Source organism: Mesoplodon densirostris, chromosome 16, assembly GCF_025265405.1.
Source record: "Mesoplodon densirostris isolate mMesDen1 chromosome 16, mMesDen1 primary haplotype, whole genome shotgun sequence".
NCBI lineage: Eukaryota > Metazoa > Chordata > Mammalia > Artiodactyla > Ziphiidae > Mesoplodon > Mesoplodon densirostris.
The window spans coordinates 8,067,042-8,085,429 of record NC_082676.1 but is presented as its reverse complement, the minus strand read 5'-3'; the positions used below and the strand labels follow the sequence as shown (position 1 = coordinate 8,085,429).

Below are 18,388 nucleotides of genomic sequence, written 5' to 3'. Positions count from 1 at the left end.
GCATGGGGTCAGTTGAGAAGTCATTGGAGGGTTCTGAGAAAAGCTGAGATAAACTGGCTTTACTCTTGAAGGGGGCACTCTGGCAGCTGTTTGGGAAGGACTGGGGGTGGGTGAGGCGAGAGTACAAGTAAGAAGCAGAGTTAGGGACTATTTCTGTCATCTGGGCATCCAGGTGAGTGCTAATGATGTGGATCAGGATGGTGGGGAGGGAGGTGGTGAAAAGTGGATTCTGGATACATGTTGAACAACAGGATTTGCTGATGGTCGAACTTTCTTGTAGGATAGATAGGAAACAACGTAGTCTCAAAGGTTTCTCTTCTTCTTTAAACAGAGCAATGGGTTGAATGGAAGAGCCATTGACCTAGAAGGGGAAGAGCTTTTGGGGAGTGGAGTGTGAGAAACGATGGTTCCAGTTTGCACATGTTACATGAGAGGTGCCTGCTGGACATCTAGGTGGAAGTGGGGAGCAGGCTGTGAAATACAGGAGCCTGAGGTTTAGGGGAGAGATCGGAGCTACAGACATACATTTGAGAGTCATCAGTGTGGATAGACGGTACTTAAACCTGTCCCAGTGATGATGAGCTCTCCCCACCAACACACATAGATAAGGAATGGTGGCCCTTTGGTTTTAGAATTGTTTCATGTCACTTCATAAAGATCTACCCTTTTCTTTTTTTTCTTTTTTTGCGGTGCGTGGGCCTCTCACTGTTGTGGCCTCTCCCGTTGCGGAGCACAGGCTCCGGACGCGCAGGCTCAGCGGCCGTGGCTCACGGGCCCATCCGCTCCGTGGCATGTGGGATCTTCCCGGACCGGGGCACAAACTCGTGTCCCCTGCATCGGCAGGCAGACTCTCAACCACTGTGCCACCAGGGAAGCCCTAAAGATAGTATTTTGATTGACATAGGGCTAATTAGAAATATTGCTAACATTGATGGAACCCCACGATGAGTCATGTGTGTTCTTGGAATTAGCTGCAAAGCAGGAACTTTTTTTCCTCTCTTTTTTTTTTTTTCTGACGTGTTATTAACGCCTAAAGGAGGTTAAATAACTAGCCTAGAGCCATACAGTTTTTAGTGGCAGATTCCAGACTTTAACCTTGGTTTCCTGACTCCAGAGTTTGGGCTCTTACTACAGTGGAAAACTTTTTCCCAGAGTTATTGGTCCAAAGGTGATAAATAGCATAGGACAGTGGTTCTCAAAGTGTGGTCCCTGGACCAGTACAATCTGAATCATCTGGAAACTTGGGAGAAATGCAAATCCCCCATCCACAGTGGGGATGCGGGCCAGGAATCTGCATTTTAATGAGCCCTCCAGATGATTCTTGCTTGCTAAAGTTGGAGAGCTCGGAGAACTGCTGACCCAGGGTCCAGAAAGCACAGGTAGGGTCTGTTGCCAAATGTGATTTTCACAGGAGAATAAGTAGGCAGAACATGAGGGCATAGTTCAGGAAGCCGAGTGGAGAATGCCGGCGAGTTGAAGGGTGGTGTCACCGGCACAGCTGAGTTTGGGTGGAATGAGAGAAAGACACTGAAGTGCGGGTTTCTTTTAGAACCTAGTTTTACTTTTTCTCTCTCGGACTGAATTGTTCCTTCGGATTCAACTTTGTGCACATGTTGTGCTTAAAATACCCAGAGAAAGTAAGTTGGTTTATATATACTTCCCTGAACTGAGGGCTACTACGAGCATCAGATGAGTTTTGGAAGTCTCTCATGTTGAGCAGACACTGGGCGTCAGTGTAACTGTGACTCACAGCATGATCTTGTTGTCAAAACCGTGTCCTTGTTCGGTGACTTCAGGGCCCAGGTTGAGTTTGCATATGCAGAGTGGCTCTTGGCAGACACCCCACTTGAGTTACTTTAAGGGGCAGCCCGGTGGAAGTTTAAGAGTCTGATGAGGAGGCAATTAGGTCGTGAAGTCGTCATCGGTTTGCCATTGTGACGATTTGTGCTGGTTTCTGAATGGATCCAGAACAATGTCACATACGCAGCATAGGAGCATACTCACGATGGGCTGATTGTAGCAGCAAACATTACCTCCTGTCGTGCTGTTCAGTTTTGCAAAACACAATGCTTTGTTGTAAAAACGGATGGATTCCAGAGAAGGACGGTGTGGTGTAGTGTTGTGGCAGAGACTCCCCACTGCCCTGCACACCTGATCTCAGACTCATAAAAGAAGTGCACAAGCAATGGGTAAGTGTCAGCCAAACCAAATGAAGGACGAAGAAACCAAAACTGTGCTTGGCAGCGGAGAAGATGGTTGTTTTTCTTGCTGACAAGCCACGTACCGCGGTCATTAGAATGTTTTCTCTCCCAAGGGGGTTGATATGATTTGCCCATTATTGTGAGAAAAGGGCCTTGACAATGACCATTTCCCTCACTGTGAGTACTGGGAGGTTTTTAAGAGGATCTATCTGTGTTGTTGACGATGATAATGATGGGGAACCATGCTTTATCCAGTTGTCACACAAATTTAAATGGTACTTCCCCTGTGACTGCTTGACAGGAAGTAGCCACCATTACCTCATTACATCATACTTTTTAAGAAAATAGTCCAGGGCTTCCCTGGTGGCACAGTGGTTGAGAGTCCGCCTGCCGATGCAGGGGACACGGGTTCGTGCCCCGGTCCAGGAAGATCCCATATGCCGCAGAGCGGCTGGGCCTGTGAGCCATGGCCGCTGGGCCTGCGTGTCTGGAGCCTGTGCTCTGCGACGGGAGAGGCCACAGCAGTGAGAGGCCCATGTACCGCAAAAACAAAACAAAATAAAACAAAAGTCCATATAACATATACTACGATGTGATTTTATTTTACATTTTTTGAGGACAGCTTTATTGAGATATAATTCACATACCATATAGTACACCCTTTTTTTTTTTTTTTTTTTTTTTTTTTTTTGCGGTATGCGGGCCTCTCACTGCTGTGGCCTCCCCCGTTGCGGAGCACAGGCTCCGGACGCGCAGGCTCCGGACGCGCAGGCTCAGCGGCCATGGCTCACGGGCCCAGCCGCTCCGCGGCATATGGGATCCTCCCAGACCGGGGCACGAACCCGTATCCCCTGCATCGGCAGGCGGACTCTCAACCACTTGCGCCACCAGGGAGGCCCAGTACACCCTTTTAAACCGTACAGTTCAATGGTGTTAATATATTCACGGAATTGTGAAAGCATCACTGCAGTCAACTCCAGAATATTTTCATCACCCCAGAAAGAAACCCATCTCCTTTAGGCATCATCCACCCAGCCTTAGGCAACCACCCATCTGCTTTCTCTACACTTGCCGGTTCTGGACATTGCATATAAATAGAATCATACACTATGTGGTCTTTTGTGACTGGCTTCTTTTACTCAGCATCAAGTTTTCAGCTTCATCCGTGTGTCAGGACTTCATTCCTTTTTATGGCAGTCTTTTTCTTTTTTATTTGTTTAGTTTTATTGTCTGTCTCCTTAGGAAGGGATGTTCCATGAGAGAGGAGATTTTGAGGCTTAAACGCGGGGAGGGGTGTGTCCCGTGTCACACAGCTCATCTGGAGCACAGCCTGAACGGGAGCACAGGTATCCTACTTCATGGTCGGCTCCCTGCCACCCTCTGCAGCACAATGCTTTGTGTGACCTTGAAACCCAATCAATTACATCCGTTGATTGATTATCTCAGGCCACTGGGCAGCATCAGAACTCGCTGAGGCTGGTTTAGGAAGAGACCTATGTGCATCCCTATTGTTTAGGGGGAAAGTTTGAGTGTTGAAGTACAAGAAGGCATTTGTTTGACATTCACAAAGCCTTGCCTTTCTTCCCTGGCGGGATCTTGAGTAACACTGTTAGTAGAATGAATAAATGTGCAGAGCTGAACTCCTCTGCCGTCGGGCTGTCCTGACCGATTGTGCACACGCGTGCACGTGAGCAGGTCTTTCCCTGAGGCCCTGCTTCTGCTCATCACTTGAATGCAGGGTAGAATGATGGTCTTATTTTTTATTTTTTTAACATCTTTATTGGAGTATAATTGCTTTACAATGGTGTGTTAGTTTCTGCTGTATAACAAAGGGAATCAGCTACATATATCAGATACATATATCCCCATATCCCCTCCCTCTTGCGTCTCCCTCCCACCCTCCCTATCCCACCCCTCTAGGTGGTCACAAAGCACCAAGCTGATCTCCCAGTGCTGTGCAGCTGCTTCCTACTAGCTAACTATTTCACACTTGGCAGTGTATATATGTCCATGCCACTCTCTCACTTCATCCCAGCTTCCCCTCCCCCGTCCCCCCGTGTCCTCAAGCCCATTCTCTGCATCTCCATCTTTAGAATGATGCCGTCTTATTACCACGTTCCCCACAGCCCCCGAGAACCATGTTAGTTTAACCTGGGCCTGGAGCTTCAGCAGGAATTCAGCTCTGGGCTAACAGTGCTTCTGATTTGCTGGGTTGATTAGGATTTATTCCCTGGGCAAGAGCTGGGTTCCTTGGCTCATTCATCCATCCTCTATTTGTTCAGCCTTTGGGGGCCCCGCTTAGGTGTTGGGGACACAGAGATAAAAGATATAATCCCCACTTGCTTGGAGTGCATGGGCTACAGGAGGAGGTGGGCTAGTTTAGCGGCTGTCACAAAACAGTGAAATGATCAGAGTAAGAGCAGGGCTGTGGGGTGTCTGCTGGGAGCGCCTGGCGTCAGGAAGGGGGAAGCGTCGTCAGGAAGGGGGAAGCGTCGTCAGGAGGTGATTCCTGAGCTGCCTCCTGAAGGGAAGGCAGGTGTTAGCTAGGTGAGGAATGGGGGCAGCTCTCAGGCTGAGGGATCCAGGCAGTGGTGGGAAGGGGGGAGGGGGGAGGCACCACAGGTGGGTGGAAATGGCAGGCCCCCGCCATAGTGCGGTCCGAGATGGGAAGGGTAGCAAGCTCAGAGGGGAAGGGTCACTTAAAGCAATAAAGAAGGATGAGGGCGAGCTCAGGGAGATCAGCTCGGTGCTTTGTGTCTACCTAGAGGTGTGGGATGGGGAGGGTGGGAGGGAGACGCAAGAGGGAGGGGTTATGGGGACATATGTATACGTATAGCTGATTCACTTTGTTATACAGCAGAAACTAACGCACCATTGTAGAGCAATTATACTCCAATAAAGATGTTAAAAAAACACAAAAACAAATACGTACGTATAATGGAATACTATGTAGACATTAAAAATGCTGTTGTAGAGATGCCAACATGCTAACAATACATTGTTCGGGTGAAGAAAATAAGTTATAAAAAAGATATGATATATTTGAAATAATAATAAAAAAAAGAAGCATGAGGGTGGACACCTTCCAGCTAGACTCTTCACTACATGACTTCCTAAGTCTTCTCAATCTTCGAGAATTCAGACATTTTTGCATTGTTAAATAAGAAGACTTTTCTCGGCATTTTTCTCCAAAGACAATTAAAATGCCTCTTTCATAAAATTAGATATTGTTTCAAAGGTTTGAGGAAGAAACAGAGAACCTGGCTTTGTAATGTTCTCTATGACACATGACATTAGTGTCATTTTATTTTTGTTCCTAAATAAGCTTCTAAAAAAACAGTCAGATCATGCTGGGCTGCAGAAATACATTCACAGTAATATAGTGAGTAATTTGAATTTGACAGCTATTTCCCAAATATTTGCTTTATATTAAAAATTTTATTACATTAAATATAATCCCTTTATATTGAGAAAATCTTATAATCAGTACCGTGAGAATTCAGTTCTTTTCCTCTCTTTATTTTCTTGTATTCCATGTTTTTGAGGTTGAATGTCACCAGAAGTCGCTGGTAAATAGATTTTTTTGGTTTGTTTGGTTTTGGTTTTTGCTCTTAAACTTTTGAGACTTTCGTTTCTGCAGAAATAGAGAAACAGCCACAGAACTTCTCTACTAGCTTTTGTTTTCAGCTTTTTGCCCTTTTGATTTAACAGGACGTGTTTAGGAAAAAATGTCCCCATGAAACCTACTGCTATGTAATTCTACTTGGAGACTCATTTTAAAAAAAATTGTGCTATTGTGATAAAGAATCCAATCCATCACATGTAAATGCAAGACATATAAATTAAAATTGTCTTTAGAAAGATGGTTACAATCTTTTTTTAAAAAGTCAGTCTCGTCAACTACAATGAGTTTTGTTCTCCAGAGTGTGAAGCCTCATTTTATTTTGACTTTATTGAGTGACTATGCAGATATTATGCCTGGAACTACCATGTTAATGAGATGTGTAGAGTGGGGAGTTTTCTCTTAAAAAAAGATCTTTCAGTGGGCATTGCAGTTTATACTCATTATAATAATATCCTCCATTTTTTCCTGCACCTAGTTTGTGCTAGGCAAGTGCTAAGCAGGTATCATCTCACTGAACCCAAATGGATAAATATTTAATGCCAGCTTTCCTCATATGAGCAGTTAAAATGGCATTCTACTAGATAGAGTGGTCTGCGATTCAGTTTCCTTAATGATACAATGTTTCCTTTTTAGTTGATGTAAATCTGCCTTCCTCTGGTTTGCAGTTGCCAAATATTCCAATGTATCTCTGCAATTAACCAGGTCCTGAGTGATGGAGCCTTAAGTTGCCCCCAGTTTTCCATGATTGCAAACTGTATCTTAATGCCCATCCCTATATAAATCCATGTATCTGTGAGCACATTTTTATACCACTGGGGTGGGTTATTTGATATTCAAGCAATTCCAGGAAATCAAACATTGAGAATTGTCATTTCTCATGTTATGACACAATAAAAGTATATCATGCTTGTGTCTAGACCAGGGCTTAGAGGAGAGGGTGGCTGGACAGTTGCCTCAAATCATGAACCCCACCTGCGCTTCTTCGTGCATTGTCCCCATTTGCCTTCTGTTCACCTCCTGCCCATCCCACTAAGCTGTCTTCTCTTTGAATCTTCCCCCACGATGTGTTCAGACAGGCCATTGACTACTCCCCAAGGACCTGGGGCCTCACACTGTATCTTTCAGGATGGATACTCCTAGATGTTTGGTGCCAAAAGCTACGACTTCCTCTTCCTCCCTCAGTGTCTGGAATGAGGGTCAGGTGCTTGTAGGGGCAGACAAGGCTCTTCTTCTTATACTAGTGATAGAACCCAACTCAAATCAGCTTAAACTGAACAGAAATAATCGGCTTGTATAATTGAGAAGTCCCAGGCTAGTCTCTTGGTTCAGGTAGGATCCAAGGTCTCAGTGGAGCTTGTCGGGACTCTCCCCTCCTTTTCTTGGCTGTCTCTTTTGGAATAGTGTCCAGTGACTGGCATGTTCTCCCTTTATGGTTCCAAGATAGGCTCCAGGCCCATCTCCTGTCCTCTCAGCAACCCCACAAGAAAACTCATAAACATTTAATTCAACGGGTATTTCTTGTGCATCTACCACGTGCCAGAAATAATCTAGACCCTGGGATTCAGCAACGAAAAAAAAAGTCAGAAAAACCCCTTAATTTACCTCTACCGAGTCTCTCTTCCACAAAAGTCCTGATAAATGTCCCCAGGGATTGTATCTTATTGGCTTGACGCAGGTCACCGGGTCACCCCTGAATCAGTGGTGGGGTCTGACCATGACCGGATCGATTGAACTGAATGGGAGGGAAGTTCCCCCAAGGAAAATCAATGCACTGTTGCCAGCCGGCTGAAGAACGGATGCTGCTAAGTCAGTGAAACCGACAGGCGTCCACCACCACCATGGGGCCGTACGTACGCACTGATTGGCTGACGGGCCAGCTCGTGCTTCTGCAGCTCCCAGCGTGGAGCTCCCTGGGTCAGGTCTCTCGCGGCCCCGGGGTTGCTGACACACGCTCTCTTCCTTGACGCAGCTCCAGATGAGGATGAGTGAGCGGGCCGCCTCGCTGAGCACCATGGTGCCCTTGCCTCGAAGCGCCTACTGGCAGCACATCACGCGACAGCACAGCACAGGGCAGCTCTACCGCCTGCAAGGTGAGCGTGGGCGGACTGTGTGGGGGAGGGGAGGGCTGGGGGCAGATGGCTGGGGGGGAGGGGTGGGGAGAGGGCTCAGCTCCTCCCCTCTGCTGCACGCCAGGCTGGTGAGCCCCCGTCCTCCCAGATCCTGGCCCCTGTCGAGGTCTCACTCCCCGTCACTTATACTGTATCACAGTGTCCTGGGGGGAATTGTTTAAAATGCAGATTCTTGGGCCCTCACCCCCAGAGATGCTAGATTTTAAGGTGTAGGGAGTGGCTGAGCGGCGTTCACTTTTAACGACCTACACGGGGTCTGGACACGAGGTCTGGCCCGCGCTTGGGGACATAGTCGAGCGGACTGATGTCTAGCAGCTCGGCATTCCTTGGGAGCGTGCCGCTGGCGGTGCGGACGTTCAGGCCCCCTCAGGGCCTCGGAGGGTGGGGCCTCGGAGGGTGGGGCTCGGCTCCGAAGGTGTTAACAAGCCCCCCGGTGATGCTCATGACTCTCAAGCTCGGGACCCATGCTCTCCTGGGAAGGGAGTGGCCTGGGGCACGGGGAGTCCTGGGCTCTGGTTCTGCTGTGACTCTAAGCCAATCCTAAGAGGCCCCTTTTCCAGAACAGTGATCTCTGGAGCAGGGTACAGAACGGCCCGTGGAGGGACAAGGGGAACAATTAGAAAAATGTTAAAACATTTTCTTATCCTTTCAAATGTATCTTTGTATGTTTTATATTTAAGGATACCTTGTGTATATGTAACGTATAAATAAATGAATAGGCCTATGTAGGGGGTTCTTGCTGAAGACCTTTCCACTGATGAGGACCAAGATCCCCAAACATGGAAGAACATCTACGGGATGGAACCTAGTTCGTATGCAGAAACTTGCTAAATAAATGAATGCAAGAGCGAATGAATGGCCACAGGAGACAATGGCCTTGGCCGTAAATACCTGCTCTCTGCACCCGAGTCACCCAGCCTTCCCTTCGGCCCTTTCTGCTGGTCATCTCTCCCCCAGAGAGCTTTTCCTGGTCTTTCTTCCTGGAATTCTGTGCCGTTCCCCTGTCCGAGGTAACTCTTTGTCATCTCTAGGTCTTACCTCCAGGGCCCTCCCTGACTCCAAGGCAGGTCCCCCAGACTTTATCATAACTGGTGTAGAATCTCCAGTCGTGTGTACCCCTAAGATGCAGATGAGGGCTCCCTCTTTTATAGCCCCACCACAGTTTTCATTTCATATTTAATTCCGTGGCCAGTTGACTCAGGGCTAGCTCTTCCAAGAAGCAGTAACACCAAGGAGGGCAGGAGACCTGTGTCTTTGTTTTTTCCTCGTTATTTTATCCCCCAGTGCCTTGCATGGTGTCCGTGAATATTTGTTGAATGACCGTATAATGTTAAGAGGGCACTGAAGGTCCTTACATTCTAGTATTTATGACTGTAGGCTCTGTTCACTTGTGGGGAGCATGACATAGCGTGGATGCTCAAAAATTATGTCCTGAGTGCCTGTAGGAGTGACAAGTGACTGCCTTGATAATTGATAAATAAGCTTACCTTCCAAGACACATCTACAGAGAGGGAGGGCTGGGTTAGATCAGGTTGTTATAAATGCCATTGGTTTCAGGTCAGAACAAATTCAGAAATTTTTGCAGCATTTGACTTATATCATCACAGTTTTTGTCATTTACATATCACTTGTACCATTATTCAATTTTCTTCCATCTCTTCTATTTAAATATATTTATTTTTAAAAGTATATTTTACTGTCTTTATACTGCTATACCAATTACCTATATTTTTTCTAATACACAATAAGATCAACTGTACACATACCAGTAGTAATTACTGAAGGTTTAAAAGAAGCATGTGTTATGAACATATACTCACAAAAAGCTATGGAGTTGCTTTGTAACTTGACTGTCTACACAAACCCAAATAATCTTTACAAAAAAGGTATGTCTTTTCAGATTCTGTGTGTCTGGAATGCAAAAGAAAGTAGAGAACCAAAGTGATGTAGGCTTCGTAAAGAGAAAATGGATAAGTTGCTTGAATTCCTGAGAGACAGCCTGGTAATTTGAGAATAGTCAACTTGTATCAAAGTTGATGAATCACTGGATTTCCCCAGAATACCATGTTTGGCAAGATGAGAGTGAGAATGTCATGAATATTTAGTATGTGTTGCAGTTTCAGAATTTATTAGCAAATATCCCAGAGTTTAAAAATCCTCAGGACAATCCGGACAGAGAAAATGTCATATGAAGAAGACGCTCACTTTACAATCCTTACTTTAACTAATCTAACTCTCTTTAACCAAAACGAGTAGGCATTCATCAGAAATGATTTAAGGCTAAGGGTCTTATCAGACCCTTTAATATTTTAAAAAATCTTCTTAAGTTTAAAGCAGATGTTTTAGATACTGTTAGCATGCGGTTTATATGCTCCTTGGGTTTATACAACTACCTCTGACAGTGTCTACATCTGTTTGCTACGAAGAAAACAACTCTGTTTTCCAGCATACAGACATAGTTTTTTTAAACCACAATGATAAAAAACACAGATTTACGTGCATGCAAAAAGCCCATATTATGGTTGGAAAACCATACACAGCTGACAGATCTGGGATGATCATCAAAGACGAGCGACCGGGGCTTCCCTGGTGGTTGAGAGTCCGCCTGCCGATGCAGGGGACACGGGTTTGTGCCCCGGTCCGGGAGGATCCCACATGCCGCGGAGCGGCTGGGCCCGTGAGCCAGGACCGCTGAGCCTGCACGTCCGGAGCCTGTGCTCCGCAACGGGAGAGGCCACAACAGTGAGAGGCCTGCGTACCGCAAAAAAAAAAAAAAGACGAGTGACCCACTAATTCCGAAATAACAGTAGTGATCATGTTGTCTCTACAAGGGGAGCGGAGCAACGCAAACCCTCACCGCAAAGGAAGAAACTCATGTGCTTTGAGACGGTTCTGTTGTTTGTGTCCAAAATCGCAAGCCACCGACCAAACGACTCATCAGAACTGGATTTGGGTTTATTTGATAAATCTTCATCTTTAGGTTTGTTGTCTTTTTTTTTTTTTTTTTTTTTTTTGCCGTACGTGGGCCTCTCCGTGCTGTGGCCTCTCCCGTTGCGGAGCACAGGCTCCGGACGCGCAGGCTCAGCGGCCATGGCTCACGGGCCCAGCCGCTCCGCGGCATGTGGGATCTTCCTGGAGTGGGACACGAACCCATGTCCCCTAGCATCAGCAGGCGGACTCTCAACCACTGCGCCACCAGGGAAGCCCCTATTATTTTTATAATTCAACACTCAAAAGCTTCAGGCAGACCTTGGAGATATTCGGGGTTCGATTCCATACCACCTCCAAAAGGCGAATATTGTGAAAAGGCAAGTCACACAAATTCTTTGGTTTCCCAGTGGACACAAAAGTTATGTTTACGCTATACGGTAGTCGATTAAGTGTGCAATAGCATTATGTCTAAAAAGATGTACATACCTTAATTTAAAAATACTTTATTGCTAGAACATGCTAACTGTCATCTGAGCCTTCAGCAGGTTCGTAGTAGTAACATCAAAATCACTGATCACAGGTCACCATGACACATATAATAATAATGTACAAGTTTGAAATATCGTGAGAATTACCAGAATGTGACACGGAGACACGACGTGAGCCAATGCGGTTAGGAAAAATGGTGCCAACGGACTTACTTGATGTAGGAGTGCCACAAATCTTCAATTAAAAAAATGCACTATCTGCGAAGCATAATTAAGTGAAGCACAATAAAACAAGGTTCTGCCTGCATTACTGTAAACTTAAGTTCAAGTTTATTGGTATGGATTTTCCAAATGAGCACAGTAGTAATACTTACAAAACAGTCATTTGAAGATAGTGATAGCTTAGTTTCTAATGAAATAACCACTGATGAGAAAAAAATGCCACAGAATTCCCTCAGAGATGATGGATTATCCGACTTTGTGATTGATAATTTTATAGGGTTTTGAAGATGATTGTGTTCTAGGTTTTGAAGATGACAATTAAAACTGTTATTGTTTGCTCTTTGTTATATAGTATGACCTTCAATGAACACAAATTTCCAATAGAATTCTTATATTATTCCTGTTTTGACTGCATGCTGATACTCACTGAAATGTCCTATTATCTTGGAATATTTCTGTGCATGATAATGGCATTGTAATTGCTTCATTTTTTTTTGCTTCATTTATATACATTTTTTGGTACCAGTTATTTCATCAAATTATTTGTTTTCACATACTTTTGTTACCTGTGTAGGAATTAATGTAAATGTATTTTATTTTGATATTTAATTTGTACCAATGTTTACTGAGATATTTCCTCACCAGCGTGTTCTGTGCAGATTTGTCCATATTTATTTTACCTTGTGGATTGCTTTTTAGTCGCCAGCATTCATTAAGATACAGTGCTAATACGTGCTGTGTATGCAGTTTGGGGGCTCAACTTACCAGTAAATTTGATAGATTAAAAAAAATGTTCACAGACTACCTAACATTATCTTGCTTCTGATCAGGGGTGGTCACGTACACAACAAATAACTGGGATAAGTTCATCTATTCCACCTATACCACCTGCTCTCTTTCCCTTCTGCCCACCCCCAGAAAAAAAAATTGAGAAAAACTAATAACATCATGACCCTGTGTGCCACAGGATGAGATTACACAGCACGTAATTTCTTCTTGTTTTGCTGGTATCCATGAGTTGTAATTCCTCTGGCCAATTCACCTACCCTAATGTATTTCAAGCGGACGTTTTCTGACAGATCTGGTGGTTATTCTCGGAGATCAGACCCTTAAGAGGGAATTCATTCAACTGGTCTGAGAAAATTTTCTTCTCCAAATTTAGTCCTAGAGAGCCACCTGCTGGTTGGTTTTGGAATTACCACATTATTGCCGTTTCTGGTGGAGAGAGGAAGGTGCTGGTTCGGACACACCCACCTACACTAAGACGTATTCAATCCACCTTCACTGCTTCTCCCACCCCATTCGCCGGTTTTCAAAACTAAATTCTCTTCTATGTTTAGGTATATGTAGAATCAACTTGTGAGGTTTATCATGAAAACTGGGAAGGAATTCATGAAACGGAAGCATTCAACAGTGTGCTGAGCACCGTATTCACAGGATTCTTTTAAGAATTCATTGTATAAAATAACCAGAGTCATCTTTTTCCAGTTGTCTTCTGTATTGTCCTAACCCTGGTCGATATCACCTTCCTCCAGAAAAGTACTATGCTCCAATAAGTTTGGGGCAAAATGCTACATGTTAAATTCTCCTTTAGGAGATTCAGAAAGCAAATCAGTATTTTTCAGACTCTGAGATGTCCTGTAGTGAAAAATCTGTTTAGTCTTGCTTAAATCAGAGCTCTGCAAATTTATTTGAACATGCAATCTTGTCTCTCCTTCTTTATATAAACAAACATTAACATACCTCTAGTAAAGTGCCAGATTTGTTCCATACAAGGGAGACTGGACACTCATTGAGTATCTTTATAAAAGCTACCATTTCTTGAGGATCTGCTGTGTTCCAGGTTTTGCACTAGGAACTTAACATACATGGTCTCATTTAGTCCACAAAGCAGCCACCTGAGAGTATTTTACACCCATGTGCAGCTAAGACACAGAATCTGAAGGGTTAGTGATGTGTCCAGGATCACCTATCTAGTAAGGAGTTGAGGTTTTCATCTCTCCATTCATTCACTGACGCATTCATTTATTGGGCAAATGTTAATTGAGCATCTACTTTATGCCAAGCACTGTGCTAGGTGATGGAGGTATACTGGGGCTACTAGACAGGCTTGTTTCTGCCCTCCTACAGCTTATAGTCGAAAGGAGAGTCACAGTCAGTAATTACACACATATATGTAATTTCAAATTTGGTCCATGTCAGGTTGAAAAGAAGGTGTTTGTGGTAGAGAATGGTGAAGCAGAGCTGTTGTCGGTTTGGGGAGGATGATGACAAAGGGACTTCTTTAGAGGGGCTGCAGCATTTACCCCAAGACCTGAAGTCTGAGAAGAGACAGCCATACTGAGAAGCAGGGAAAAGCACTGTCCATAGAGAGATCAACAAGTGCAAAGGCCCTGAGGTAGAAACGAGCTGGCGTGTTCAAAGAGCAGAACGGAGGTAGTGTGGCTGGTGCACAAGGGCCTTTAGGAGACAGCTGGCTGTGTCCAGCTTCACTGCGATGTTCTTCTCAAATGCCCTCACCTCCTCCTCAAAGTTAACATCTTAGGAATTTTGCTCTTAATCTTAAGGAGCTCCGTTGCTCAATATTTTAGAACCTTTCTGTTGGAACTGCCTCGGAAGATAGCGTCCCTTGTTTCAAAAAAAAAAAAAAAGAAAAAAATAGGCACATATCATTGATCAGATGTGACTTTAGATAATTTTAGGAAATCAAAGAGTGGCATCAGATGTTTGCGTCACTCTGCGGGACATCTTCCATGTTGCTTATTTGGTCCACCTGGCAACAGCTCGAGTTGGCAAGAGTGGGACTATCTTCTCCATTTCAATGAAGGCAGAAACTGAGACCCTTGGAGGTCGAGTACTTGCTCAAGATCACATAGCCACTGGGTGGAGGGCCTGACATTAGAACTTCAGTGTTCTGACTTTTAGTCCAGGGCTTGCTCTTTCTCTTATCATATGTCCTTGCCTTTGGGAGGAAGTTCTGCTTCTCCCAAAGTGTTTCCAAGACAGATACCATGTGATGGAAATAGCTCCTCCAGCGGGTTGGTTCCAGGCCATGCAATTTACATTTTTATTTTAAGGATGATAGATTCTTGGAGCAAGTGGCTACTTTGGAGGAGTTAACATTGGTTTTTCTTTCTTTTTTATCATTTATTTTTTATTGAGGTATAGTTGATTTACAATGTCGTGTTAATTTCTGCTATACAGCAAAGTGATTTAGTTACACATATACATACGTTCCTTCTCACATTCTTTTCCATTATGGTTTATCACAGGGTATTGTATATAGTTCCCTGTGCTCTACAGTAGGACCTTGTCGTTTATCTATCCTATATATAATAGTTTGCATCTGCTAATCCCAAGGTTCTAATCCACCCCTCCCACCCACCTCCCCCTTGGCAACCAAAAATGTGTTCTCTATAACACTGATTTTTCAGTATTAATTCTAGCACAGTCACATACATTGTATATGCAGCTGGTAAGAGAGAAGTAATAGATTAAGATCTGAGCAAATGTGAAAAGATGACAAATAAACCAGGGTCTAAAGGTCACATGTCTGTAGGGGCCAGGAGGACATGCCAGGACTGAGTGGTGGGGTCCCTGGTAAAAAAATGGCAGGGAGAGTGCAGGCCTAGAAAAGAGGGACATCCGCCCTTTACGGGAAGTTTGCAGTCATTCAGATATTGACAAGCAGTTCCAAATGTTCCAAGCTCTGCACAGGCCAGAGAACAGGGCTGGGCCCAGATGGCGTCCACAGGCCAGTACCAGCTTGTGACCTTTGTGTGAACTGCAAAAATGTAAAAAGAATCTCTCAATCCATCTCCTGGCTTTAAGCTTAAAAACAGCATTCCAACCAAGCCAGGGAGCTCCAGTTAACCATCATGGTAGAAGCTGCAGGTGGATTCATTTTGACTTGACCCCAAGTGAATGCTGTCAGTCACTTTTCTCGAAAACTTTCAGAGTCTAAGGAGCTACCGTTGAAGGTTCAGGAAGGGCTTTGCACTTCACTGAAGATGTGGATTTTGCATCAATATTGTTTGTACGCTGTCTACTTCCTGCAGGGAATTTTTATCAAACTGTAATAAAGATTTGCCTGGATTTTTACTTGTAGGACTCAAACCCATTAATGCAGTTTCTCTACGTTATAGCGTGTGTTTATGTGTGCATGTGTGCATGCGTGTGTGTGTGTTGGAAAGAGAATAGAATTCATGTCCAAAATGGCTGGGAGGCTAGAAGAAATGATTTCTAGTGATTTGGGATATTTTAATATTCAAATTACTTTAATAATAATCACTGCTCTTGTGTACCAATGACTGTATGACTAGATATATATAATTTTCTTATGGTTCAGATTTGAGGCTTGCAAATATCCGAATCCACGATTTCTTATGTCAGAAAGAGACTCAACTGGGGTGTGATGGAGGCCAGGGCTGTTGGTGATAATCAGATAGAGCTTAAGGCTTAGGGGGCCAGAGGCCACTGTGAAGCTTTTTTGCTAGGTCCAGTGTTTTGAACGCGTGTTGGTGGGGCGAACATGCTCCACTTAGCTGGGGTCCCATCTCCCTGTGTGTTAGGCCGGCTTGATCCACACATTTGGTTCCAGGAATGCTGTACTGTTGTGTAGGTTTTGCTTTGCTCACTTCTGAGAGCTGTTCACCTGGTCCGCAGTGTAAATTCCTTTGCTTGTGGTAACCCTTAGCCAGCAGATGGTGTGCTCTGTCTGCAAGAACTGGAAAACTGGCCTCCTGGCCAAACCCAGCCTGCTGTCTGTTTTTCTTCACGTTTCCTTGGAACATTCACGCCCATTCCTTACATATTAACTGGTTGCCTTTGTGCTACAGGCAGCAGAGTTAAGTTGTTGCTATGACACCATACAGTCTACAAAATCTAAACTATTTCATATCTGGCCCTTTATAGAGAAAGTTTGCCAGCCCTATCCTGTGTCACAAAGGGGGCTCACAGTTGCCTTGCATGTTGCCTTCTTGGCTTCTTCATTTTTCTTGGTTTGGAACTTAAACCTGAAATAACAAAGGCTAAATGGATTTTAAGAAGTCCTCTTTTACTGCAAGATTTCCTAGGTATAAATATAATATTGTCTTACTTCTGGTCCGGTTTCCAAAGAGTGTCCTCACCAAAAGATTCCACAGTCCTTTGATTCTATATCATTTCCTCTAAATATTCTGGGTATAGGAGTTGAAAAAGACGAAACATTAAGGAGGAGGTTGTCCTTAACTGCTACTGGTCTGATCATAGCTCAGTGCAAAGGCCACATGCAAATGATATGTTAATCATGCCCTCTCTTATGACTTTCATTTGCATATTCCTGTGAGTGGCCTCTGGGAAAAAAATCCTGTGTCCTATGTTACTTATTTCTGCTACAGAGAAACTTGTGACTAGCTAATCTGGTTGTGGGCTTTCTTGAAATATAACTGCCGATTTCTAAATCTTTTTTGGAAAAGATGTCACCAGCCCTCTGAAGCTTCATCGAACAGAGACTTTTCCTGCCTACCCATCTGAGCACTGACGGAACTGCCAAGAATTGCTGTGTGACATGCTTGTGACGTGTCAGGCACAGACCCACCCGAGAGGTCAGAGGATGACCCCGAGGGAAGCGCTGAAGAAAAGAAGCTACACGTCCTGGCTAACTGCGTGGTCCTTGGGAAACTCTGCAATACCATATTTGTCTTTTTCTTTTTTTCCTTTCTTTTTTTTTCCCCTTAAAAGAAAAACTTAGCATAATTGAAACCTTTTCCTTAAAACGTTTTTCTTTTTTCTTTCCTTAAAAAAAACTTAGCATCATTGAAACCTGTTCTATAGATATTGACGTTTTCTTCCCTCTTTTACAGTTGGACAGAAAGGAGTCGATGCCACAAAATGATTTTCTATTGTAGATGCCGTGTCCCTTGCACCTCTCTGAATCTATCCTTTTGCCGATTCTTGTGGTTTTTCCTTCTGAGTGTTTCAATTGTATGATAGTACTGACAATAAAATGGCTCTTAATTATTTGTTATTTGTTTATACACCGTATTCCTCAGTTATTAATATTATGGTCCCACATAACTGTTGGCCATCATACTTTATTATATTCCCCATTAGTTACATCAGTGCTTTAACTCAGTATTACCCATTATGTTAGTAAATCACCTTTCCAGGCACCCTTTATATTCTTTATAGGGTTACAATTTCTCTCTCACACCATCTCCCCTCTCCCTCCTTTTTAAAAAAGCCTTGATTTTGTTTGGTGTACTTTCCCAAAACATTTTAAAATAAAAGATCATTCTTCACCCATATGGTCTTGGGATTCTGGCTATATGGTTTTCTCTGTATCTCCAGTGTTTCTGAAGGTATGTGAATATTTGCCTTACGAGCCATGAGTGTGGTTTGGCATCGCATTTGATGGAATCCAACCATTTATGCGTTTGTTCACTAAGTCCCCCAAAAAGGGACATTAAGAAGGTTCATTTTCATTTATGTTCCTTCCAAAAATGCATCATTTCCTAAAATAGAGATTGACCAATAAAACCCCAAAGGCCCTGCTAAAATCCCACCCAGATCTGAGTTGGTTGGGATTTCCAAGGACTCTGCTGGTTAGGATGTGTTTTTCTCAGGGGTGGAGAAATATTGGGGGAGGGAGGATTAAATTCAGCTAAGAATTAATTAGTGGATTAGAGATATAGAAATGATTGAGTGCTAATGGCTTCACTGGGATGCACTTGTGTTGTGTTCTCTGTAGCTGCTCTTCACATCCTTTTAGCTCATTCTACTTCTCCTAGATGTATTTGTATTCATCTTTTA

The 18,388-nt window shown here is 44.0% G+C and overlaps 1 protein-coding gene across 1 annotated transcript in view; it reads left to right on the top strand.

Annotated features, from left to right (window-relative positions):
- DOK5 (docking protein 5) overlaps window positions 1-17,819 on the top strand; it is a 141,182-nt gene extending 123,363 nt beyond the window's left edge. Inside the window, exons 7-8 of the mRNA XM_060077857.1 lie at window positions 7,796-7,916; window positions 17,053-17,819. Of these exons, the coding sequence (XP_059933840.1) occupies window positions 7,796-7,916; window positions 17,053-17,117 (186 nt within the window). The 3' untranslated portion in view covers window positions 17,118-17,819. The remainder of the gene's footprint in view (window positions 1-7,795; window positions 7,917-17,052) is intronic.
- The last annotated feature ends 569 nt before the right edge of the window (window positions 17,820-18,388 follow it).